This window comes from Callorhinus ursinus, unplaced genomic scaffold (assembly GCF_003265705.2).
Source record: "Callorhinus ursinus isolate GAN/ISIS: 27379988/994484 unplaced genomic scaffold, GSC_fseal_2.0 scaffold15, whole genome shotgun sequence".
NCBI lineage: Eukaryota > Metazoa > Chordata > Mammalia > Carnivora > Otariidae > Callorhinus > Callorhinus ursinus.
In genome coordinates, this window is record NW_027397077.1 from 19,789,460 (window position 1) to 19,815,164 (window position 25,705).

At 42.4% G+C, this 25,705-nt stretch overlaps 1 protein-coding gene across 6 annotated transcripts in view; it reads right to left on the bottom strand.

Moving 5' to 3' along the window:
• PRICKLE2 (prickle planar cell polarity protein 2) overlaps positions 1-25,705 on the bottom strand; it is a 314,675-nt gene that overhangs the window by 70,015 nt on the left and 218,955 nt on the right. For all 6 annotated transcript variants that reach the window (XM_073901500.1, XM_073901501.1, XM_073901504.1 and 3 more), the window contains one exon: positions 16,348-16,531. In XM_073901500.1, coding sequence (XP_073757601.1) covers positions 16,348-16,531 — 184 coding nt within the window. The remainder of the gene's footprint in view (positions 1-16,347; positions 16,532-25,705) is intronic.

Genomic DNA, 25,705 nt, shown 5'->3' on the forward strand with positions numbered 1-25,705 from the left:
AAAAAGCATGCGTCTTTTATGGGACCCGAAACAAAAGGCAGAAGCATTGCCTTGTTCAGCCTCAACTGGCAATGTGCATGGTCTGGGAATAACTGCAAAAGTGCTGTGGGTACCGATCTGGGGGTTACAAACAAATTTTGATGATGAGTAGGTGAATTTGCAAATACTCTGTGAATAATGAGGATGAACTAGATTCTAATCTATTTGACCTATTCAGGAGTAAGGGGCTTACCCAGGATTCTAATTTAGGTCTGACTTCAAAGCTCATTCTCTTTCCATGTCACTACACTGTCTTCACACACCAGTCACAGGATTACACTCTACCCCAAGTATTGGATGAATAAATGGCCAATGCAGTCACAGTTCATTCTTCAAGCTTGAGATTCCTGCTAAAGCCTTGAATAATGAACAGGTTAGAGTGGCTGCTTAATCATGAAAACCACATGGGCCAAATGGGAACTCCAAAAAAGGTGGACATCAATGAAGTTATTTGGTAATGTACATGCTTTGAATGTTCCATGGTAAGGATCATGTGAACTGACTCAGGCTTGACAAAGTTTTTTCTTTGAGGTCTATGCAAGAGAAGATAATGTGTTCAAGTTTATCCCCAACAAAGACCATGTCGTACTTGAAACGACTGCTCCAATCCCTGAGAGTACATTTTTAAATTTTATTAGTTTATTATTATTTTATGTACTTATTTTGTGGTAAAATACATATAATATAAAACTTACCACTTTAACCATTTTTAAGTGGCATTAAGTACATTGTTGGGCAATCATCACCACCATCCATCTCCAGAACTTTTTCACCTTTCTAAACTAAAATTCCATACCTATTAAATACTAACTTCCCAATTCCTGCCCTCCCACTCCCGCACAACCATCATTCTCTTTTCTGTCTCTATGAACTTGACTACTTGAGAGCAATTTTTACTACATGTTGTAACCAAATGTTCTTCTCTGAAATTCTAGTGAAAATCAGTGGGGAGAAAAAAAATGAGTCAGACAATATATCTATGCTTACATTTAAGTCTTTTTATAAGCAACTTGCTTCTTTTTTAATAAGGCAATTAAAGATTCCAGAGGAGACACTGGACCCAGCCATCAGTATCCATAACAAATGAGAGGATGTGGGAACTCAGCTGTTCACAGAGAAGACCCATGAGATGAATCGCCACTGATAATTGGGCAAGTTATTTCTCCTGACTTTTCAGCCTCAGGGCGTTAACTTAACATTTCACAGATCACAGAATTTCCATTATATAGCACCTCTTCCTCACTCAAGACAGTCTCCTTATTATTCTAGAAGTGTCATGAGAAGAATCAAAAGTGTTAGCCAATAATTGCAAGAAAAGAGAATTCAGTATCAACTAGGCTCAGACCCAGATAGGTAGTTCTGGCAGGTACTCTTCAGCATCCTGACATTCCTAATAATCTAGTGTAAAACAATGCTCATCCACATGTCATCACAATCTCATGCAAAAAACAGTAGATACCATTACGTGCTTAGCCAACAATAGTGTCTAGTTGTAGTAGTACCCTGCTGTCTTGGTCTTCTGTCATAATTACAGCATTTTCCCTTGTTGCCTGTAACAATCTTTACTCTTGTTTTAGTTTACTGAACATTCCTGCAAAACTTCTTTGGAAATCAGCAGAAAATGGATGAAAAAGAAAAGCAAAACTTTAATTTTACTCATATTTTTTAGAAAGCAGAGCTATAAAAATGGGGAATTTCCAAATTTGTTATCTACGTTAAGAAAAGGGAATAAAGATAAAAAATAGACATGAAATGATCTCAACATCATTAGTATTGATGTGATTTTGGTTTTAAATTGTTTCACTATGCTTGAGCAAATATGAACTCAAGCAAGGTGGCTGGAAAGCACGCTGACATGCAGGCTTTTCAAGATGGGAGGGAAAAGTCTTTCACGAGTAATCTAAGAAATGGTACTAAAAGGACATCCCAGAAGTTCCCTGTCAGAATTGGGAAAGAGGACAGAAACACTGATACTTGTTTAAAGTGAATGACATGTGAACACCCTGAGTGTGAAGGGAGCTCAGGGTACGTGAACAGTGGCAAGGGATCCAGCACGGTTGGATGTTAGGAAATGGTGAGCAACCCCTACAAAAATAGGAATATATTCCACAGCTTTCCAAAAGTAAAGGAAAATGAATGAAACTTCTATTAAAAAATAGAAGTCAAGAAAATAGAAAAAAGTAGAGGAAAAAAGATGGCAAACACGAACAACAAAAAGTGGTAGTAATAATTATCTAAGTTACCATTAACAAATGTAAATATACTATATTCATCAATTAAAAGACAGATTATCAGTTTGGATTAAAAAGAAAAACACATATCCATCATATGCTGCTTACTTAAACCCATAAGAAAAGGTTGAAATAAAGGAATGAGAAAGCACAGTCTTGTAGTTTTCACCAAAATGAACCTAATGTGCAATGTTAACATTATACAAACCAGAATTTATTTTTTTTAAGATTTTTATTATTTATTTATTTATTTATTTCAGAGAGTGAGAATGAGAGAGAGAGAGAGCGCACATGAGGGGGGGGAGGGTCAGAGGGAGAAGCAGACTCCCCGCCGAGCAGCAGGGAGCCCGATGCGGCACTCCATCCTGGGACTCCAGGATCATGACCTGAGCTGAAGGCAGTCACTTAACCAACTGAGCCACCCAGGCGCCCACAAACCAGAATTTAAATCAATATAATTAGTAGTGATAAAAAAGGGATGCTACAATTGATTAACGATCGTTAATGATCCTCGGTCATTTCAAAATTATTAGTGATACAATATGTTGCTCACTTTGTAACAGCCACTGGTTCACTTTTTATGTTTCAGGAAAATATTATTAATGCAGCATTCATAAACTTTTTAAAAGCTATAAAAATGATTTTCATGTTAAAATAAATCAAACGCAAAACACACTAAAAAGGGATGCTGCAAAATGATAAAAGGAAACATCTAGGAAAATATAGCGTAACCATAAACTTGTAGGCACCCAAAACATAGCCTCAAAACATATAAAGCAAAAATAGAAATACAAAGATAAACAAACCCATAAATACAATGAAGAATTTTAAGATGCCTCTCTCAGCCATTGAAAGATCAAAAAGGTAAAAAATTATGAAGGCAATAGAGGGTATTACATCAATAGTGATTATTGCTCACTAACTCTATGATGCTGTTTTCCAATAACTAGGAAACATTACCTTCTTTATTCTTACTTTATATTGGGAGGAAAGACTTAATGTCTTTATTTTCTAAATGAGAAACAGAAGCTATAGGGTGCTAAGAAACTTGGTCAAGATCACTTAGAGATATTACTGTCTGAAACTGATTTTTCTGATTCATAACTTTTTCTGGACTTGAATGCCCCTTTTTCTATCTATCTGTCTGATCTACAGTCCTTAAGTATTTTCCCTGACGTTATAGGGGGAAGAGGGGTCAAGTAGATAAAACTCTGCTCCTTCAATTCTGGCTCTATGTAACAACAGGCAAATCATAGGCTTTCTCTCAGACTGTGTTCTTAAGCATCAAATGCATGGTTTAGGTTCAGTAATTTCTGTGGTCTCATTTCTGTAGTTCTTGTGTCTGCCCTTGCTCTCTCCCTATTCTCTGGAATACCACTTCAGACTTAGATCTCAGTTTTGTTATCACAGATAGGCCTTTCCAAGAAAAGTGTTTTCACACCAACTGGACTTCCCAATTGGTAATTCTATCTAATGCCTCTTGAAATGCCAGGTACTGTAATAGTGGCCCTATAAGGCAGGAACCATTACAACCTCATTTTATAAATGAGGAAAAACGACTTCACCAAGGTAAACTTGCTCCAATCATAAGTATAGACAGACAGACATAAATATAGACAGAGTGGCAGACGTGGATCAGGTCCCTGGTGTGTCTGATACCACAGTTATGGCTTTTAATCCCTATGCTTGGGAAAGACCACCCACAGACCTTATTTCAGCAGAGCTGTTTCTTAGGTACTATTCATCATCCAGATGGATTCTTGATTATCCACATAGCAATGGGGTCCAGGAGAAGATGGATGCTTCAAAATCCTGCACAAGCTCAATGTCAAATTTATTCACACTGATCTGAACCTCTCCCTCAAACATGAAAAGTTGCCAAGTGCTTAGCAAAATTGGTTCGTTGGTATTTCAGCTCCTTTCCCTGCCTACCTCTCTGTCCAAGGCTATGATGCTTGCAATGATTTGCTAAATGTGAAAGAGGAAGGAGAAAACAGAAAAGGGCATGAAGTATTCACAATCTTTACCATCAACTTGGAAGAAAAAAAAAAATCTCCCCTCCTTTCCGCTACTAATCACTCAGTGCCAGTGAGGATGGGAATACCACTTCCTCTAATATCCTTTGGCAAGGGTCAGACAATAGATTTCCCAAAGCCCCAGGATTGCAGGGAAATAAGAAATAAAGTCATCAATAAGCTAGGCTAGTTAATGGTTACAGTCCCTTCTATGTTGCTGCTAGACTTTTTGGTACCTTTATGGAAATTACAAGATACCCTCCCCAAGTACAAATAGAAAAAGTGCCCAATCTCTTAAGATAAAGTAATGCATGACATCAAGATAAGATGTAAGGTGCCTTATGCTAAGCAAAAGGTACTCTTCCTTTCGGGAATCATCAGAGCACAGGTGACTATCAGCCTCCAATCACCCCCTTGGCTAGGAAACTTTGTGCAGTGCACAAACTGTACAACTGTATGTGGCAGCCCTGATCCCCTCTCAAGTGAGAGCTTATGAATTTATCCATTTGGTGCAGGAAATTCAGACTCAGAAACTGCCTGAATAATTAGCAAGATCTGATCATTGAGTTTTAATCATCCAGAGCAATAACAACTACCACCACTATTTACTGAGTGCCAACTACATATTAAGCACTGTCCTACAGAATTTACAGAGATGATGAAATGAGCCAGTCTGTGGAACCGATTTTTCAGTGCCATCCATCTGGATGTTGATGAGTTCTGTCCCCAATCTCCTTTTTATTGTGCATAATTAATATTAAGCGAATTCCTTCTGACAGCACTTGGCCAGAAGGCTCCATTAATTCTTGAGGCAACCACAGAACCCTAGGAAGAACCCACCATTGGTATGAGAAGATGCCTTCCTTCCTTTCTGTTAAAGAGCAAGTTCATTCATCAGTCACTAGACTGAGGTAATTGAAATACAATAAACTGCACATATTCAAAGTATATAACTTGATAAATTTTGACTATATATATATAGCCACAAAACCATCAGCTTAATCAAGGTAAGAGAAAAAAAATCCCTATTATCCTCAAAAGTCTCCTGTTCCCTTTTGCCATTCTTCCTTCCCACTCTCCCCACCCCTCCTTTCCCCAAGTAACCACTGACCTGCTTTCTGTCACTACAGATTACATTTTCTAGAGTTTTATATAACGGAATCACATAGTATGTAATTTTTTGGTCTGACTTCTTTCACTCAGAATAATGATTTTTCGACTCCTTCATGCTGTTGCACATCTCAAGTCCATCCCCTTTTATTGTATAGTATTCTACTCTATGGATACAACACACTTTGTTTATCCACCCATCCACTGATGGACATGGGGTTTCTGATTTTTCACTATTTAAAAGAAAGCCCCATGTTTAAGGTATTGTCTCACTTAATCCTTACAATCATGCTATAGTTAGATAATAAAATTCTCATTTTTCAAATGATGAATGGAAAGCTCATGAAGGCGGATGAACTTGGTCAATGTTTGGGAGCAACACAGCTAGGATTTGAACACAGAGCTAGTGAGTGTCCAAGCTCATGCTCTGGAACACTGTGAGCTGAGAAGAATAGGTACTTCAAAGACAGAAGCCATGGGAGAGCAGCACAGAGCCTGAAGTCTCTGTGGGTCTTCCACAGAGAGGGTTGTCTCCATCTGCCTGTGAATGAGTCCCTGTCACACAAAGCAAAACCTCAAGACAGGGGCTGGGAAGTGCCCGTTTTACACTGGACTTGGAAAACAGCCACACAGGAATCACACCTGGACTAAGGGTTTGCAGGTAATGATGACTTAACAAATACCGGTCAAACGAATAAATGGCTGAGTGCAAAGTGAATGAATGAATGTACAGAGAAACAGATGGATAGATGGAGAAGATCAGTTATTAATTGACTTGATAGATTCATCTAACCATCTCATGAAACTACTCAAAATATCTCATGAGTCAGAAGGCAGAGATTATCCTGATAGTAAATCAGCTGTCACAGGAGCTCAGTGTAGGCTGCTCAGTCCACAGAAAGGGCGGCAGCTGTGCACGCAGGCAGGAAGTCCAAGTCTTGAGTCCCACTTGCCATCCTAAGGATCCCAGAAAACATTTACTATAAAGGCGGGGGCCATCCATCTTGAAAGCTAGAAACCCCCATGGCAGCTCTCCTTTCTGGTGTTTGCAGACGAGTCTTGGTTTCTCCAGGCATCCCACTCCGCACACAAGCCTTGACAAGGCCCTGCTTTTGGAACCTGGCCACAACGCTGCTGATGTGATCCGGGAGACGCCCGGAAGCCTGAACCCAGCTTCTAGTCCCATCTCTGACAGCCCCGTTGAAAACAAGTTCATTAACAGGCAGTTTTATTGAAAAGTGCACACAGGCATATTTCCCACTGCCACGTGATGATGTCAGTGCATTTTTGGAGCCAAGTTCAACACGGCATCCATCGTTGATATGACTGGTTTGCTGAGAACTGTGCAGGAGATCGCTTTGGGGCCTCCTTCTACCTCCCTTCCCCACTCACCTCTCACACGGCACTGAAAGCCCTGGGATGAGTGGCAGGGAAGGTGAACACAGCAGAGGCCGCTTAGAAGAAATTTAATCCAATCCAGTGGGGGAGACATGCGTCTCACTGCAGCCATGAAATTCCATCCTGAGCTCAGCATGTACTGATGGAATAATGAAATGAAGATGGTAGTGCAAACGGCTGGTGAGTCTAACGATGGTGTTTGTGGGGTTTTTAGAGGGATGATTTGATTGTATGTTCCCTTCTTAAGAACCAGAACCACCCAGCAGGCCTAGAGAGATGAAGCACTTTGTCATCCTTCTCTCCCTTCCCCCAGATCTGCAAGCTTCTGTCCCTCTCGGTATAAATAGCTTCACACATTCAAAAGAACAAACTGTCTACAGCCTGAAAGTGAATATGGCAAAGCTGGCTGCTGGCACTGGGGACCCAGCCCAGGGCTGAGTCACAGCTGTAAAACTCATCCTTCTACAGTAACAGGGACCAGAGCATTTTCTGAGTTAACAGGCAAAGGGGAGGGCCGAGGAACAGAACCAGTGAAGGGATTTTGAAAGGGGGCGCCTGGGTGGCTCAGTCGGTTAAGCGTCTGCCTTTGGCTCAGGTCATGATCCCAGGGTCCTGGGATCGAGCCCTGCATCGGGCTCCCTGCTTGGCAGAAAGCCTGCTTCTCCCTCTCCCACTCCCCCTGCTTGTGTTCCCTCTCTCGCTGTCTTTCTCTGTCAAATAAATAAATAACATCTAAAAAAAAAAAAAAGAAAGAAAGGATTTTGAAAGCATCCTGAATCTCCTTTAACAAACAACCCTGTACCCAGGCCATATTCAAGAGACATCAGTCAGGGGCAAGATGCTGGAGAAGGAAGGGGGTAGCTTCTGGGGCTCACCCCCTGTCATTACCCAACTCTGCTCCAGTGTCCTGGAGACCCAGAAAATGACCGTGGTGATGACAGCAGCTACCATTTGACGTGGACCACCTATGGGTCAGCATCTCCCAGGGTCCACAGAGAGATATTCAGTAGGTCTTCAAAGCTACTTCAGACCTGGGCAAGAGCCTCTTCATTTTACAGACAAAATGAGTGAAGCTCAGGGTACCCCAGGTCACATAGCTAATAACTGGTAGAGCCAAGATTTGGCTCCATGTATTTCCAACACTGGTTTTTCCATTACCCGAGAGCAGCATTTCTCAAACTGTGGCATGGATCAGAAACCCCTGAAGTCCCTGTCCAAAAAGAATGTTGGGCCTACCTTCAGAGTTCTGGTTCAGTAGGTCTGGGACAGACCCTGGGAATCTGCATTTTAAAAAGATTTCTTTCTTTCTTTCTTTCTTTATTTATTTGACAGAGAGAGAGAGAGAGAGAGACAGCAAGAGAGGGAACACAAACAGGGGCAGAGGGAGAGGGAGAAGCAGGCTTCCTGCTGAGCAGGGAGCCCGATGTGGAGCTCAATCCCAGGACCCTAGAATCATGACCTGAGCCAAAGGCAGACGCTTAATGACTGAGCCACCCAGGCGCCCTGGGAATCTGCATTTTTCAATAAGTTCCCTGGGGTGGGGGGTACTCATGCTGCTGGTAGGGGACCCATACTTTGAAAACCACTGGACTAAGGCTGACAAAATGTGGGTATAATCTAACCATCATTCTATGGAACAACCCAGCTCAAATGTCATCTCCTCGGAGAGGCTCTCCCTGGTCACCCCATCTAAAGTAGCTTCTCTAAATCGAGGACCAGCAAACAGTTAGTGGGCCTTTGCGTCAAATCAGGCCCACTGACTATTTTTGTGAATAAAGTTTTATTGTCACCTAGCCATGCTCAAACTGCTAACTTGTCTGTAGCCTCTGCTAGGATGTCAGCTCTAGCAGGGCAGGGAGACTTGTTTGTTTACGGCTGTCCCTCAGTGCCCAGCATAGAGTTGGCACCCCCTAATATCTGCTGAATGAATGAGCATCGAAGTCAAGTGCCCAGGTCCGTGACATGGGAGCCTGAGGGCCAGTGCAGGAGGAAGAGGCGATGTGCTTCTCACCCTGTGGGTTGTCAGCCAGGATGAGACAGGGAGGAGAGCCGGAGATAAACAGAGATTGTTGATGGGGGAAAATCAGCCTTTGAAGTTTCCTGCTTCCTGCAGTGATGGGGAAACAGGAGGCGGGGAAAAGAGGAATCCCTTAGTCACCAGGGTCAACCTGAGATTAGGGGAAACTTCCTCCCCTGAGAATGAAAGAGCCTTGTGTGACACATGCTGCCTCCTCCTTCCAACACAAGCCACGTTGGCATCCTTGGCTCTGATATCCTGGGTGGATCGCAGCAGAAGAAAGAGGGGTGGAGGACGAAGGGCCCGAATTAGCAGGGGAGTCGCAAAGACAGCCAGGGTGAGCCGTGGCTCCGCCCCTTCCTACCTGTGGCAACCTGGACGAGTTTCTGATCCTCTCCGAGTGGCAAGGGATTCATGGAAAGAGGGAGGCATCTTGTACAAGGCTGAAATGTGATTGCTTATTCAGGTAACATCTGTTTATTGGATGGGTAATATGTATCAGGCATTATTTTAGGTACCAAGCGCACGCGGTGAACAAGGCAATGTGTGACTCCCTCCGACAGGCTCACATTTGAGAAGGTAGGGCATCTGACAAAATGCACAGACAGAAGCCTACGGGGAGTACCAGTATGGGGGCTCCCTGTTGCCCTATTCTCACCTGCAGGCAGAATCATCAAGATGATGGGTGTGAGGGCTCCTTCCACTTCCCAGGGGTTTCCCAGCCTTCACATCCATGGATGCCTTGGTCAGAGCTGGACGCTGCATGGGCTCCATTCATCTCTCCCCAGACCATTCACTACCCCCTGCCCAAATTCTTCATGCAAAAGCAAAGTTGATACTGATTTTGTTTCACTTCTGAGCTTCATACAAATGGGTCCTGTAACACCTGCAACAAGCCAGATCTTTGCATGGCTGGCTTCTTCATGTCCTTCAGCAGCACTTCAAATCTCAGTTCCCCAGAGACTCCGTCTCTGACCAACCAGCCTAGATTAGCCGGTCCCTCCAACACTCCGGCCCACCTCCATTGTCACGGAAGCTGCTGTATTTTCTTCATGGCATGGATTAAATGGTACACCACTCGTAAAGCGCGCAGGATCGTGGGTGACACTGGAACAGTTCACTAAACGTTTCTATCACCATTATTGACATTATTGTTCTTTTTTCATCTATCACCATCTTGAATTATCTTGAACATCTATTGTTTTCTAATTTATGTCTCTAACACCCACCCTCTCACACTCTAGCAGAAACCTTAATCATCTTGTTTATTGTTTTAGCCTCAGGGCCTAGAATAGTGCCTGAAGTATAGTAGATACACAGGAGTGTCTGTTGAATGAGTGAATGAATGCATGAAAAAGCCCCATCGCTATTCCCTCTTCACAAAAGTCTCCAGCATTCTCTCTGATTCACTCCGTACACTCTCAGGGGGGACACAATCCCTGGAACACCGCCAAGAAGCCCACCCATTAGAGGTAGGTGCTGAAGAGGCTCTAAGTGGCAAAGAGGCTAGAGCCAGGAGCGAGGCCTCCTGCTGACCCACTGTTCTCCGGGGGGGGGGGGGGGGGGAAGGTTTGTAGAATATTCTTCGTTGTGGGAAGGCTCTCTTTGCACTCTGAGCTGCCCGCAGAAAATGCCCCAGAGACTCACTGCTTCCAGGCCTGGTGACCTCCTGGTGGTAGGAGCCCTCAGGCACTGAGAGGGATGTGTGGCAGAGCTCATTTCTTCAGCAGACGGCCCAGAAACCTGCTTGGGGCACAAGAGAATTCGGTCAGGTGGCTCCGTGTGGGCCCCCGTCCAAGTTGCTCTGGCTCAGTGGAACCAGAAGTGCATTAGAAAGATGTGGCACCTTTACAACGCTCACACAGCAGACAACCTGGGGAAGAGAAAGGCCTCTGGATCGGCAGAATTCAAAATGATTTTACTGAAAGCCTTGGAGAAGGCCGAGAAGAAATCCAGGTCTCCCACTGGCCCATGCTTCGCTCACCTCCTCCACCCCGACCTAACCTTCCTCTGTCCTGGTCAGCCCAAAGTTCCCTTCGCCCTCTTCCTGCCTGCTGAGGACAATGGTCATCTGTATCACTGCAGCTTCACAGGAAGGGCAGGGAGGTGACAACCGCTTTATGGAGCACCTTCTGTGTGCACACACTCCCCCATTCGGGGTCCAGAGCAGCTCCTGTGGCCTACAGCTCTGAGCCGATCAGCTCCCAGGTCGGGGTGGCTGAGACCGAATCTGTCCATCAGCTGCATGACCGGGGGCATGTTTTCTGAATTTCTCTGAGCCTTGCTTTATTCACCTCTGAAACAGAGACAGGAATAATAATTTCCAAATAAGGTTTGTTTTGAGAATGGAAAAGGAAGAATGCAAGCAAAGGGAAAAACTGTAACAAGTGTTCATAATTTTCTCCACTGTTCTCTTCGTCGTCATCATCACCATCAGGAGAAAACCGAGGCTCTGGGAAGCTGAACATCTTTGCTGAGGTCAGGAAGGGATGGAGCTGTGGCCAGATCTGCCTGACTCCAGAGATGAGGTCCCCCTCATCCCCCGTCCACGCTGCTTGCTCTTCACCCCGTGGCTCCCAAAGGGCTCCGCGCATTTGGATGGGGACACAAATTCCCTGCCAGGCCCTTGGCTCCTACCACCTGGCTCCAGGTCCCGTCCTGGAGCCAGCAGCGCTGTGGAAGGTGTGGGCTAGAGCATGGTCCTTGTGAGATGTCACCCGTCCCCTGGCCCTTGTCGGTGGAGAAAACCCGGAAGCAATTGAGATGGTTAGGGGAATCTGCTTAGAACACATGCCTTTGAGAGAAGCACAAGGAGCAGGGAAAATTGATACGGAATCATCCTTTATGTAGAAAAAACATTTTGAAGACTTTTCTCTTTCCATGTGATGCAATCCGGAGCCCTTCAGCTTCTGCGGAGGACCCCAGTCCTCTGCCGGTCTCTTTTAACAACTATTAGTTGGGTGGCTGCCATGGGTCAGGCTCTGTGTGAGAGGCTGGGGGATTCCTGAAGAACAAACCAGACAAAATACCTGCCCTCTTGGGTCTTAGAGCAAAGTGGAGGAGGTAAATATCTAACAGATAATTATAGCAGAAGTATCGAATTATGTTTGAAAAGTGTTAATAAGGAAAGTAGCAGGGACTGCTACAAAGCATGTAAGTGGGGACCTAATCTCGTGCTGGGAGTAGGAAGTGGTCACAGGAGCTCCTTGAGGAAACACATTTAATCTGATACCTGCTGGATGAGCAACCATCACTGAATTAAAAGCCAAACAAAGAATTTTATGTACCTCCAAGAGAGGTAAGTCTAGACTTTCACAGGGCTCATAACCAACTAATTTGCCCCCTCCTCTAGGTAGTACTAGATGGTCTGCTTTGCCACATGTGGCAGAATACTAGGAAAGCCAAACATTGGACAATTGCTCCCAATATCTTCACCCTTCCTGTGAGGGGTTGATGTACAAGTTCCAGAAAAATAACTGAACTGCCACTCTTGAGGGGCAAAACCATAGTTAAGGTCAAGGTAGTTTTACTAATGTTTGGAAACCAAGGATTCGGGCATTCATATTCGAGAACCCTCTATAGATACTCAGAGTATCCAAAACATTGATGGAAAGGAATTCACTCAGGAGACGCAATCTGACGGTCTCTTCAGGTTTGCATGGAGCAATGGGCAGAAATTAATAGAAAAAACACATCCATGAGTACCCAGTGAAGATGATCCACCCAGAGGACTTACCTTCTGGACAGCAGTTTGTCACAATAAATCAAAAGCCTTAGAAAGGTTTACATGAGACCACGCCACCTCTAAAAATTCTTGTATAAGATGGATGGCCACTGTCCCCTTATTTAATACAGAGAAAAGTTGCCAACAAGGCACATGGTCAAAAATAAACCTTCAGCTCAGGGGTGCTCAATGGTGGTACTCCTGGCATTCGGGAGGGGTGGCTTTTTCTTTGTGCAGAATCATCTGGTAATTTTCAGGATGTTAAGCATCTCAAGCCTCTACTCATTTTAATGCTAGTGGAACTATTTTGACAATAACTACCCCCTTCTAAACATACATTTCCAAATGCTCCCTAGTGATGGGTGGGACCACTGCAGATAAGAAACTACCAATGAGGACCAGACAATCATTCCAAAGGATAATCTGGATCTAAATACACGGATACCAAAAACTGTTCACAATACATGAAGTGAAACAAAAGTCAGGGTAAGTTTGACAGCATCATCACATTTTTGTCTAAAACAAAATGGAAAGTTTTCCCATTACAAAGATACTTGCTGCACGCATACAATAAAGGTTGCAAAACAATAGTCCTTGATTCGTGGAATTATGGGTGACCTACCTAGAACACGGTAGGCACTCGAATAAATGTCTGCTGATGTGAGTCAGCCTTTTATGTCTTGATTGAGCCAGAATTTTGCTGCCAGATCCTTTAGGTTTTAACATCACTTTGATTCAGTGGTTCTCAACTGGGGTGACCAACCCAACCCCAGGGTCACAGGACACTGCCTGGAGACAGGTTTGGTCACCCCAAGGTCCAGGGGAGCGGGTGGTGTATGCTACTGGGATCTAGTGGTAGAAGCCAAGGAAACTGCTAATCATCCTACATTGCACAGGACAACCCCAACAGCAAAGAATTATCCAGCCCAGAATTCCAATAGTGCTCAGGTACTGAAACCCTGCTCACCATCTGCCTTTCTTACAGCTTGTTAAGTATCCTCCAAATTCTTCCTGAAGTATCATCTACTGTAAATTGATCACTAGAACATCTCTAGAAGACAGAGATATTATTAACTGATTTGAAGACAAACTGGAGCTTGAAAGAAGACTACAGATGGTCAGTCAGGGCAGTTGAGGTACTGGAGGGCTCTCTGGATGACGTGACACACCTTGTTTGAGGTGAACAGAGCGGAAGGATGGGAGCAACCTCACTGATGACTTTTCAGTCTGGTCATTAAAAATCATGGCATAAATGCTCTTCCTTTCTGGCATCATCTATTATATTTATCACTTTTTGCTCTACTTTAAGAAGGTCAGGTTTTGCAGCTAGTAGGTTTTTATGAAATTAAATGCCCCTATTCAAAAACACCTCCCTAAACGGGAGGTGACTTCCAGGTGCATTATACTTAATTGAAGGCATTTCTCAGAAGAAATAGAATAATAAAGAGTATCACCTGAAGGTGTACTACCAACCCCATGATCAGGGAGTCAAATGAAAGGTTTTTAACAGAAATGAAAGCACATGACTCTCAACTCTGGCCTTTCGTATTTTGCCTGTAGCACAAAGCATTTAACTTTCACTGTAATTTCTCTTGATAGAAAAATGAAGTTTCTTAAATCAGAGACAACTAGACATGATATTAAACATCAGCATTTTTAGTGAAAAGCATTCAAGGTCTCAAATTTGTCTAATCTTAGAACATTCCACACAGCTTTTAAAAAAAATCTTTAAACATATAAATAGTTCCATAAGTAACAGATTTTAAAAGATCTTATAATTTTAAAATTTGAATTCCATTTCTTTCAGGCAACATGATCCCTTCAGACACCTTTAAATGCAGACTCCATTTTATTAGGCAAATATACAGCCCTTCAAATGGCTTGAAGAGAGAGTCTCTCTGGAGAACAACAGCCCTTCCTAACCCTCTGTGTCACGTAAGTCTGAAGAAATTCAGGGAACAGAGAAAACCACCCAAGGAATAGCAGAATTATAAGAGATGGGAATATCCGTTCATTGGACATAATTCAAACCACTTGTTTAATAGCATTAATTGTTTTCTGTCAAAACAAATCAAGAAAATTGTTTTATATTTCCCCAAAACGCTCATTTTGGGTGAGTCAAGTAGCCTTTAAAAATACTATCAGCACTCACTTTTGGAATTGGTGAACTGAACCAAGACCCCAACTTCTGCAACTGTCTGTTCTCTTGGGCCAACCAAAAATTTTCTTTGCGTCTGGAAATCATAGGATGATGTTTCATTGTCTTAGAGAAGAGTCTACCTAAACAGGAACCCCAAATAGCTTAGCTTCAGAATTTCAGGGCCCAATTTAGCAGAAAGTGAGGTGAACAAAAGAAAGATGGGTCTCCTAGAAGCTGCTGCAAATGAGGTTAGCAAGAAAATGAAACAAGCTCACAGATGTATCTAGGTGTGAAAACTCCCTGCTCAAACACTGGCAGGAGAACAGTGATGTCAAACAAAGATAGTCAATCACCCACCACCTCATTTGAGTGTTCAGACAAACTCAATCAAATGCTCTCATTCTTCTGAAGCTTACTCTTTAATAATACAATCTTCACCGAAACAGAAGGAAATAAAGATATAACCTTAACCTGCAAACCGAGAGAAAATGTTCTTATTTCTTCCTGCTGATATCTCAAATCCTCACGGAGATTATTTTCTGTGAATGTTTCTGTTCTAAAACATTTTCTTCCTCATAAGAATGAGAACAGAGATCACAAAAATGAAGTGCCTGCAGGGCTTAGGAAGGTCTTCTTCAAGACATAAATATGAACTTTTACATAAAAACTCCTAATATTTAAGGATTAGTAACTAATTCAAAAATTTAAATAATACTTTGCTGGCTAAACAAATCCTACCTGTGTGCCTGATTTCGGGTGCCAATTTGCGACCTCAAATATTGGAAGAAGAAAATGGCTAATCAAAGAGATGTTATTAGGGGTCCACTCTTGAGTTGTTTGCAAATTCTTGGGTCTTCCCTAATCATAAAGAACTTTTTCTAGCAGGATTATCACACCAAAAGTCCCTGACTTTAAAGTTTCAGGGTATTTTAAGCTTCCAAACATTCCGTCTGACATAGGGAAGATCACCAGAGTCGGCCATTTTCTGTGTCAGAGGGGCAAAACTAGGGTGTAGCTCTCAAAGATGATGAGAGTGTCTAGCTTAAGGAAGGGGCTTCTAAACCAACATGAGGCTGGTGGAGGAGAAAACTCCAAGAACAGAAATGCAAAGCAGAGGCTCTCACTGAGGAAAACGCAGTGAAACAGAAAGAAACCGAGTTCATCTGATCGAGCCAATAATATTTGCAGCCTGTAGGTAGTTCAAATATTTCAGGAAATGCCAATGTCTTTCTTTGTAAAGCAAGGCCAAACTTAGTATTTAAACACAGCATATATCACTGGGAAGAATAAGGCAAATCCTTATGTCCTCACTCACCTTTAACAAAGAATCTTAAAGATGCACGGCCAATGTAGAACTCCCTTCCCCCCTTCAAAAATCAAATTTCCCTTTCTAATGTTTCAAAGCCAACGTTTCTGAGAAGTTTCTAGTCAATCTTCTGTTGACAGTTAATAATGACAATCCAGAATGAATTAGCAATGGCCCACGTAGGACTCATTTTCATTTCTCTTCCTAAGTGCCCACTGGTGCCCCAGACATTGTCAACCCATGGAGCCCCAACCACTTCTCTGAATCAGCAAAGTGAACTCGTCCTTCTGAGCTGGAATAAGGAAGGATGGGCAGGACGAAGATAAACAGCCCAAACCACAACTGCCCTCCCCATCAAGAATGGTACCTGTTCAGGCTTCAGCCCCGGCGGGATCCAGGCGTACTCCTCCAAGGCACAGCCTGAGTCGTCGTCTGATGTGGAGTTCCTCTGGAAGTCAAACATGAGTTTGCTGACAGTCTTCTCCATCTCTAGGGGCATCACTGTCACCATGTGCTCCTCCTGAGGGCACTTGCAGTGTAGGCAGATCTTCCTGCAAGCAGCAAAGGCGGGAGATGAGAAGGAAGGCAAAAGAAACCATTTTTCACCTGGCTGCCAGTCATCAGCCCTTGGATCCCAAGCCATAAATGCATTCCTTGGCAACTGCCTTTTGGCAAGAGCGCCTAAAGTGGCGCCCCACAGCACACCTGTCTTCTTGGAAGGTGTGGTGCTGCACACGTGGAAACGTCACAAAAGGTCAGAGGCCACTAGTTAAGCCTCATGAGAATGTTCGAACATGGACTCCAACCTATTCTTCTAAATCAGTATCCCAAGAGCAATGTCAAAATATCTCTTACACTTAGTAGAGCACTGGATATGGACCATGACTGCAATTTTCTTAACTATAATAGTAATTAAACAGACATAATACATATGCTGACCAGAAATATTACCAGTGGATTTAACAAATACTGACAACATACCATTTTCATAAAAATGTCCTAGAAGCTTGGGAAATGGTAGATGTTTTAAAGAGAACTGCAGGTGAGATTTTCTTTAAGAAAAAGAGCAAGAATATATTTTTTCCACCAAACAAATCTGGCCCCAAGATCTCATGGAAAAGACATTGTCACCTCTACTAAATAACCCCATAGGTTTGAAATTCTAATCAGAAACCCAAATCTTTCCTACATTGGTTTTTTTTTTTTTTAAATATACAGTACAAGAGGATCATGCATGTGAATTATTTTAAAAGGTAGCAGCCAAAGATAAAATCTCTCCCCAAAGTTGAACATTTCTCTTTTAAGGTTACCATCTGTTCCCTTTTCCACGGCTACAAAAATGATGAAGCAGTGAAAAGGTTGATGTCAGCAGCACAAAAGCATTTCTAGCTTCTACCAATAAAAAAGAGAAGAAAAAGAAATCATGGAGGAAAATTTTTAGAAAATGAGTTGTTGTACGTGGTATTCAGATCTTTATTAGTTTCAGTAGCATCTTATCCAGGCCATAAGAGGGCCCAGAATCCTAATCCCTACATGGGCTTAATTTTTTTGACAACAGCTTTGTTAAGATAGAAGTCCCGTTATCACCAAGGTCACCATTTTAAAATGTACAAATCACTGGCTTTTAGTGTATTCACAGAGTTGTGAAACCATCACCACTATTTAATGCTAGAATGTTTTAATTAACCCAAAAGAAACCCAGGGCACATTAGCAGTGACTTTCTACACCCCCTTTCCCCCCAGGCCCTGACAACCACTAACCTATTTTCTGCCTTTGTGGCTTTGCCTGTTCTAAATTCCGTATGTATGGCATCATGCAATACTAGTTTTTTGAAACTGGCTTCTTTTATACAGTAGGCTGTTTTCAAGATTAATCCATATTGTAGCATGTGACAATCCTTCCTTCCCTTTTACTGCATTATGATATTCCAGAGTATGGTTAAGTTACATTTTGTCCATCTATCCAATCAGGTGGCCATTTGGATTGTGTCCACTATTTTTACTTTTGTGAATACTACCGCTCTACGTATTTCTATACAAGTATTTTTGTGTGAACACAGGTTTTCAATTCTCTTGGCTATATACCCAGGAGTAGAATTGCTAGGTCAGATGGTAACTTGATGTTTAACATTTTGAGGAACTGTCAAACTGTTTTTCAGAAATAGCTGTACCATTGTACATTCCCACCATTAATGAATGAGTGTTTTATTTTCTCTACATCCTTGCCACACTTTTTAGTATCTTTCCGTTGTTTCCATCCTAGTGGGTATGGAGTGGCATCTTATTGTGATTTTGATTTGTACTTCCTTAATAGCTAATGATATTGAGCATCTTTCTATGTGCTTATTATATATCCTCATTGGAGAAATGCCTGTTCAAACTCTTAGTCCGTGTTTAAACTGTTATTTATCTTTTTATTGTTGCATTATAAGCATTCTTTATACATATTTCTGAATACAAGTCCTTTATCAGAAATAGGATTTGTAAAAATATTCTGTGGGTGGTCTTTAGTTTTTTTTTTTTTTTTAATTGTATGAACACTTCCAAGTCTGTTCTTTTTTTTTTTTTTAACATAGGCCTTTGGGATTTTAATTAACTAATTATTTATTTATTTTTACTGGAGGGGGGCAGAGAGAGAGGAAGAGGGAGAATCTTAAGCAGACTCTGTGCCAACACGAAGCCTGATGCAGGGCTTGATCTCACAACCCTGGGATTGTGACCTGAGCCAAAATCAAGAGTTAGATGCTTAACTGACTGAGCCACTCAGGTGTCCCTGGTTTTCACTTTCTTGATGATGACTACTGAAGCACAAACGTTTCTTATTTTGATAAAGTCCCACTTATTTTTCTCTTGCTATTGCTGTGCTTTTGGTATCCTACCTAAGAAACCACTGTCTAACTCAAAGTCATAAAGATTTATTCCTATGTTTTTATCTAAGATGTTTATGGCTTTAGCTCTTATATTTGGGTCTATGTTCCATTTTGAGTTAGTTTTCAAGCAAGGTAGGAGTCCAACTTCATACTTGTGTAGTTACTCAACTGTCTTAGCACCATTTGTTAAATAAAAAGTCTATTCTTTCTCCATTGGACTGTCTTAGCGTCCTTGTCAAAAATCAGATGATCATAAATGTAAGGTTTATTTCTGGATTTTCAGTTCTATTCCATTGAGTTATCTGTCTGCCTTATGCAAATACCACTCTGTCTTGATCACTGTAGTTTTGCAGTAGGTTTTGAAATTGTAAATGTGAATCCTCCAACTTTGTCTTTGTTTTAAAAAAAATTGTGCTAGCTCTCTTGGGTCCCTGGCATTTGCATCATGAAATATGAATTTTAGGATTAGCCTGCCATTTTCTGCAAAAAATCTAGCTGGGATTTTGATAGGAATTGCACTGAATCTAGACATCAGTTTGGAGAATATTGTTATCTTAATATTAGATCTTCCAATTTATGAACAAAAGACGTCTTTCCATTTATTGCAGTCTATTTTTTTTTTTTTAAGATTTTATTTATTTGACAGAGAGAGACAGTGAGAGAGGAAACACGAGCAGGGGGAGTGGGAGAGGGAGAAGCAGGCTTCCAGCCAAGCAGGGAGCCTGATGTGGGGCTCGATCCCAGGACCCTGGGATCATGACCTGAGCCGAAGGCAGACGCTTAAGGACTGAGCCACCCAGGTGTCCCTATTTCAGTCTATTTTAATTTCTTTCAATGCTATTTTGTGCTTTTCAGTCACAATCTTACACATATCTTGTTAAGTTTATTCCCAAGTATTTTATTCTTTTTGATGCTATTGTAAATGGAATTGTTTGCTTAATTTCATTTTCAGATTGTTACTGTATAGAAACACCAATGGTACATATACATTGATTTTGCATCATACAATCTTACTGAACTCGTCTTTTCAGTTTCAAGAGCAATGGTGTGTGTGTGTGTGTGTGTGTGTGTGTGTGTGTGTGTGTGTGTGTTTATTCCTTAGGATTTCCTATATACAAGATCATGTCATCTGCAAACAGAGCTAGTTTTATTATTTCATTTCCAGTTTGATACCTTTTATGTCTTTGTCTTGCCTTCTTGCCCTGGCCAGAACCTCCAGCACAATGGTCAACCCAAGTGGCAGTGGCAGACATTTTTGTCTTGTTCTTGATCTTAAGGAAAAACATCCAATCTTTCACCATCAAGTATTATTTAGCTATGGGCTTTTTGTAGATGCCCTTTATCAAGTTGAAGAAGATTCTTTCTACACTGGTTTGTTGAGTGTTGTTGTTATCGTTTGCATCACAAACGGTGTTGGGTTTTATCAAATGCTTTTTTCCCCTCTATTAAGATGATCAGTTGGCTTTTGTCCTTACTCTATTAATGTCTTGTGCCTAAATTTTGACACCAAAATGTACTCAAGAAACAAAATCAGTCTAGTTCAGCCAACTCAGTCTTGTCAGATTCTCCCACTTCCAGCTTTTCATCAGATTGAAAATATGCACAGACAGAATGCACACTTGGATCTGGTTTGCATCTCCAAACTCAAAGAGGTTTCTTCCAAACCCTGGCTGCTACTTTTAAAAATAGTCAGAGCCCATTTTAACAGTAACTCTTTAATTAACCAGCTACTGTAAAGAAGTCAGGGGTGTTAGGAAGTGGTCAGGGATTTTTCCCTCCAGTTATTTTTATACCAGTTAATGACTTAAGGAAAAAAAAAAAAAAACTCTTGTGTGTTTAAGCAACCTTAGGAAGCTCTTTGGTGACTAATGGCTTATACTAGAAAGCCATACTTTTCAAACAAAATGTAAAAGAATTTTTAACAAATTCAGTCTCCAGAATATTCATCTGTACAACCCATGTATTCAGCAGTGCAGGGAAGCAAGTGTAATAATACAATATTTAATGTTTAATGGACATAATCTAATGAATTGAAGCTCCAGAAGAAGAAAAAAGACAAGAAGAAAACAAAATACAGAATAACAGAACCAGACCCAGAATGAATCTCACTGAGTAGAACTATGAACAGAACAGAGAAAGGGGAGAGGGCTAAGGGCCGATTTCGTCACCCAACTATCAAGCACCTACCATGTGCCAGGCACTGCTCTTGCACTCAGGAAATCTAACCAAAACAAATAAGGATCTCTGCCTTCCTGGAACTCGAGCAATCCCCCTACCAAATAATTTGATCAAATAGCATATTAAAGATGCTAAGCGCTAGGGAATGCAAGAACGGTGAAGCTGGATGAGGGTGGTCTGAATTGCGGAGGGTGCATTTGGCTTATGTATACCTTATACCCGTGAGCCCAGATCTGTACACCAGCCCTCCAAGAAAGAAAATATCATCCCCACTTTCCAGAGAAGAAAACAAAGGCCCAGAGAGATCAAGCAACATGTTCAAAGTAAACCCTAAATGGTGAGCAGAACAGAGACTCAAAATAGGATTTACTTGATCCCTGAACCCTAACAATTAACTGCAGAAGGCATACCTGATCCCAAGCACAAAATACCCTTTTGCTCTTGATCAACAAACACATTCAGAAAAATCAAAATCAAAGAGAAAACAAAGAAAAAAGAAAACAAAATGGTAAATCGAAACCATGAGGACCTCATGTGTTTTCCCTGCTAGCTGCTTGCCTTCCACTTCTCATTCATAATTAACAGGCATTCCCGCGGCAAGACGTTTTTATTTGCAAAGAATTTTCAATCTCTGAGTGATTCCATGACAGCCTTTGGAAAGACTAATTTAATAACCCCTGTTTACAAATGGGGAACCCAAGGCCCAGATGCTCAGAAAGGAGCAGAGGGTCAGAGATAGGCCAAGAGGATTTATCTTGATCCTCATGTCTCTCTCCCCCTCTTGGCAACATGTACACAGCAACACCCGACAGCTCTCTCTTTCGACACACTGATTAAAGCTTTTCAGGAGTGTGTGGGGAAATATATTATTTGGCTTAAAAAAAAAAAAAGACACTTATGAAAATAGAACCTGCTAGTATAGCAGGATTTCATTAAAAAAAAAAAAACTAACCATATAAAGTGTGCATTGGTTTCATTCTGTCAGAGTTGACATGTTACCTGCACATAATTGGGTTTGTGACTGACAGGTTTCCAGGGAAGAAGGCAGGATTCCGAGAGCAGTGATCCCGCATTCCCCTTCCTTTCCTCCCTCTGCGGGGCAACCACCCCTGCAACGACCCCCCACCCCCAGCCCAGAAGTCGCAGCTATTAATGTATTTGCTTCCACATCCAGAAGCCACGATCTGTTCTTCCATGGGATACACAACACTGGTGGGCTGGTGGAGGCTCTCTTTTTAACTATCTCAAAGTACTCTGGTCATCTGCACCCTTGGCCACGCCATTTGGAGAATAGCTAATTTATGCTAATTAACTCACCTACCGTGCTGTGGAAGGGTTGATTATAAATAGATTGAGTGCCTGTTGCGGGGGGGGGGGGGGGGTTTATTTTTGAAAATTTTGACAGGTTATTTACAACACTGATCCCAGAACCACAATGTCTTGTTTTGTGTGAGAAGCAATAGGATGAAGGCAAAAAGGGATGCTCCTTTATAATGCAATTCTGATAAGCTGATGTCCTCAACTGCAGGATTCTAGATTCAGATGGCATCGTAACCATCATTAAGTCCTTTTTTAAAAAATGGCTTTCTCTCTTTCACCCTCCCGCTCCCTTTTTTTAATGAGTGGAAAACATCTTTTGCAAAAGAACTCCTATGTGAAAACTCGATATATAAAACAGAGCTGCCCAAGTTGATGTGAGGGAAGGAGGCCTGACCTCTCTCAAGCTCAACCTGCTTTCCAAACTCCAGGCATTTTCCTGGCCCTAAGATCCCAAGAACCTAAGTTTGGAAACCAGCATACTTTCGACAGCTCAAGGTCATTCCTAGCACTTAGCAAAATGTGAATTAGATGCTCAACATTCTAATAGATGATGGAAAGACAAAAAAAAAAAAAAAAAGGAGGCTATCAATGGCTTTCAAAAGACAAATAATTCCTAATCATGAAACTCTGCATATAAATAATTATCCTAGTCATGGGAAATTACATATCTGGTTGCCAAGACATTACATGGAGATGCTTGGGGAGGAGTGGGGTAACCCGGAGACTCAGATTTGACAGATCTGAGACAGGGCCCAGGAAGTGCATTTCTCCCAGCATCCCTGGTGCACACTCAGAGGACATTCTTCTGTCGCTGGTCTTCCAGTTAGATGGGAACACTGGGGTCAGGGAAAGGTCTGAAAACATGTGTTCTACCCACACACCTGATGGTCTCAGGAACCCTGAGCAACGTACATTTTTAAAACTGTTCCAGGGAACCTATGGTGATCCCTTCTGATGGCCGTGTCTTAGACTCTCACATCACTAAGCCCACCTGTCACTCAGCTGGGTACCCATCGGGGCACGGGTGTAAAAAGGTGCTGGAGAGGCATTATCACATCAGCCACCAGAGGGGTGTCTCATTGCCAGCCCTGCCATCTGTCCTCCTGCCTTCCACCTCCCCTGTGCTGTGGGCTTCTCTGTCCCAAGTCCATGGCCATGGCCAGATCAGGTTCGGGCCACTTTCATGCAAAGGGTCAAAGGGCAGACTGCTTAAAGGGCAACTCAGCCACAACACACACTAAGTGACTGATGAGGAATGGGCAACACCAGCCATGTGGCTGCGCCTCAGGCTGCCGAGCTCAGAGTGGGAAAATACACTTTTGTTAAAGACAAAAGGGATAAAATTACCCAAAGTCTTCCATATCTTTTTGCTACGTAATGGATGTGTCCTTAGTATTTGAATTCTTCCATGACTCAGGGAAGGCAAAAAAATAACTTCTTTTATTCTTAATAAGAGGAAAAGGGGAAACCTTTTTCTCCTTATTATAAAGTTACTGCTTCCTTACCCTTAAAAAAAAAAAGGAGCACACAGTTAATGGAGAAGAGAATCAGGAATTGCAGATAAGCAAGAAGCGAAATATTTCAAAACACTCACAATCCCAGGGATAATCACTGTTAAACAGAAACAGCTGCTGGTCCTCTTTTTTCCTTCATGTTAAGAAACTGGAGACCAGATTTCATTCTATGTGCTCCCCATCAGCAAGTACCAAGAGACAAGACTGGCCTGGAATGACAAGGCATGAGCCAGAACACCCACACACGTACACACAACACTCTCGGCAAAGAGAAGGGCATTATTCAATCCAGATAAGTGGGTTTGCTCTGATCCAGTGCCCTGTAACAGGATTAGAGAACTTACTTATGTAGCAAGGAAGATGCCGGTAGTGTAGGAATTGCATATATATTTATGGGTATCGCAGAGTTAAGTTAGGTCCGTCAGATAAAAACACATCTGAAAAACCAGATTTCAACAGCTATCGACTTTCAATTTTCTGTGCAAGTGGGGAGAGATGGGGCATGGATAATTTAAAACCACTAAGCCCTGGCTGTGAATTGGGTCTTTGTACATCAGTCACATACTCTCAATGCTGTAGCAACTGACATCACTTTAAACCACCTGGAGGATCCACCCTAGGCAGGATGGACTTGGGAGGAGCTGGGCAGGAGCTCGACTTTTGCAGTCTGCTCTGCTGCCCAATTTCCTTAAGTTTCCAATGAGAGCATCAACTTTTCACATGCATGCAAAGAGTCAGCCTAAAATGAGGTGAACATTGTTCTGAGTTCACTGTCCCGCGGGGATACCTCCCCTGGGTGTCCCTAGGGGGTAAATCAAAGTGGACGGGGTGAAAAGAGTTTTTACTGGGCTGCAGGCTGCCCGGTGAAAAGAGTTTTTACTGGGCTGCAGGCTGCCCCAAAGTCAACAAATGAAGAGACAGTGGGTGTCGTTAGCAGAAAAGGCATTGCCGTGCTGTGTTGCAAGTAATCCGATAAGAACTGCAAGTGGGGTCTGCCGGCCCTAAGATACAACTCACATAATCCTGTTGTGAATAAGGCAAAACTGTCAAAATGACACAGAACACCAGCTGTTTCCCTCCAAAACTGCACAGGTCACATGACTAGATAACCTACGCATGGAGCTTCTGCTCCCACCTTCTGCCTCCTTCACCAAACACACGTGGAGGATCAGAACGGCAGAAAGGAAGACAGGCAAGAGATACACGGGCGGAGGATGGCCTGAAATGAAGTCAGGATGTTCCAGTTGGTGAAACTGCCCCCCAAAGCAGTAAGGGCTCAACATGACAGTTCTGACTTCCAGGGCCCAGGCTCCTGTCTCTCCACTCCAACCCCTGCTTTCTGACCCGAGGACGCCAGGTAAGGGTGAACACGGTGGCTACGTTTCTACTACTAGCATAATTTCTCACATTTATGGAGGATGTGTAATATTCGTATGATCTTTGCATAGTTTATCTCATTTATTCATTCTCAGCAGTCGTGTCGAGGTAGCATTTGAATCCATGGCACAGATACAAAAATTAAGGCTGTCAACTCGTATGTGACTTCACTGAAGTTGTACAGATGAGAACCTATGTCATCTGACTCCGAGACAAGGGATCTTTCTACCACCTTGAATCTTCCTTCTTTTTTTCCATGCATCCTTCCATCCTGCCATCCATCTGTCTGTCCGTCTGTCCATTTATCCATATCCATCCAGCCATGCAACCTACCCACTATCCAAGCAGACAACAGTGAATGAGCATCTACGGTATGCAAAGGTACAGTACTAAGATGCTGGACATAGAGCGGAACCAAGACATACGGCGGTTTTAATCTCATGCAACTTAGACTCCGGTGGGGAAG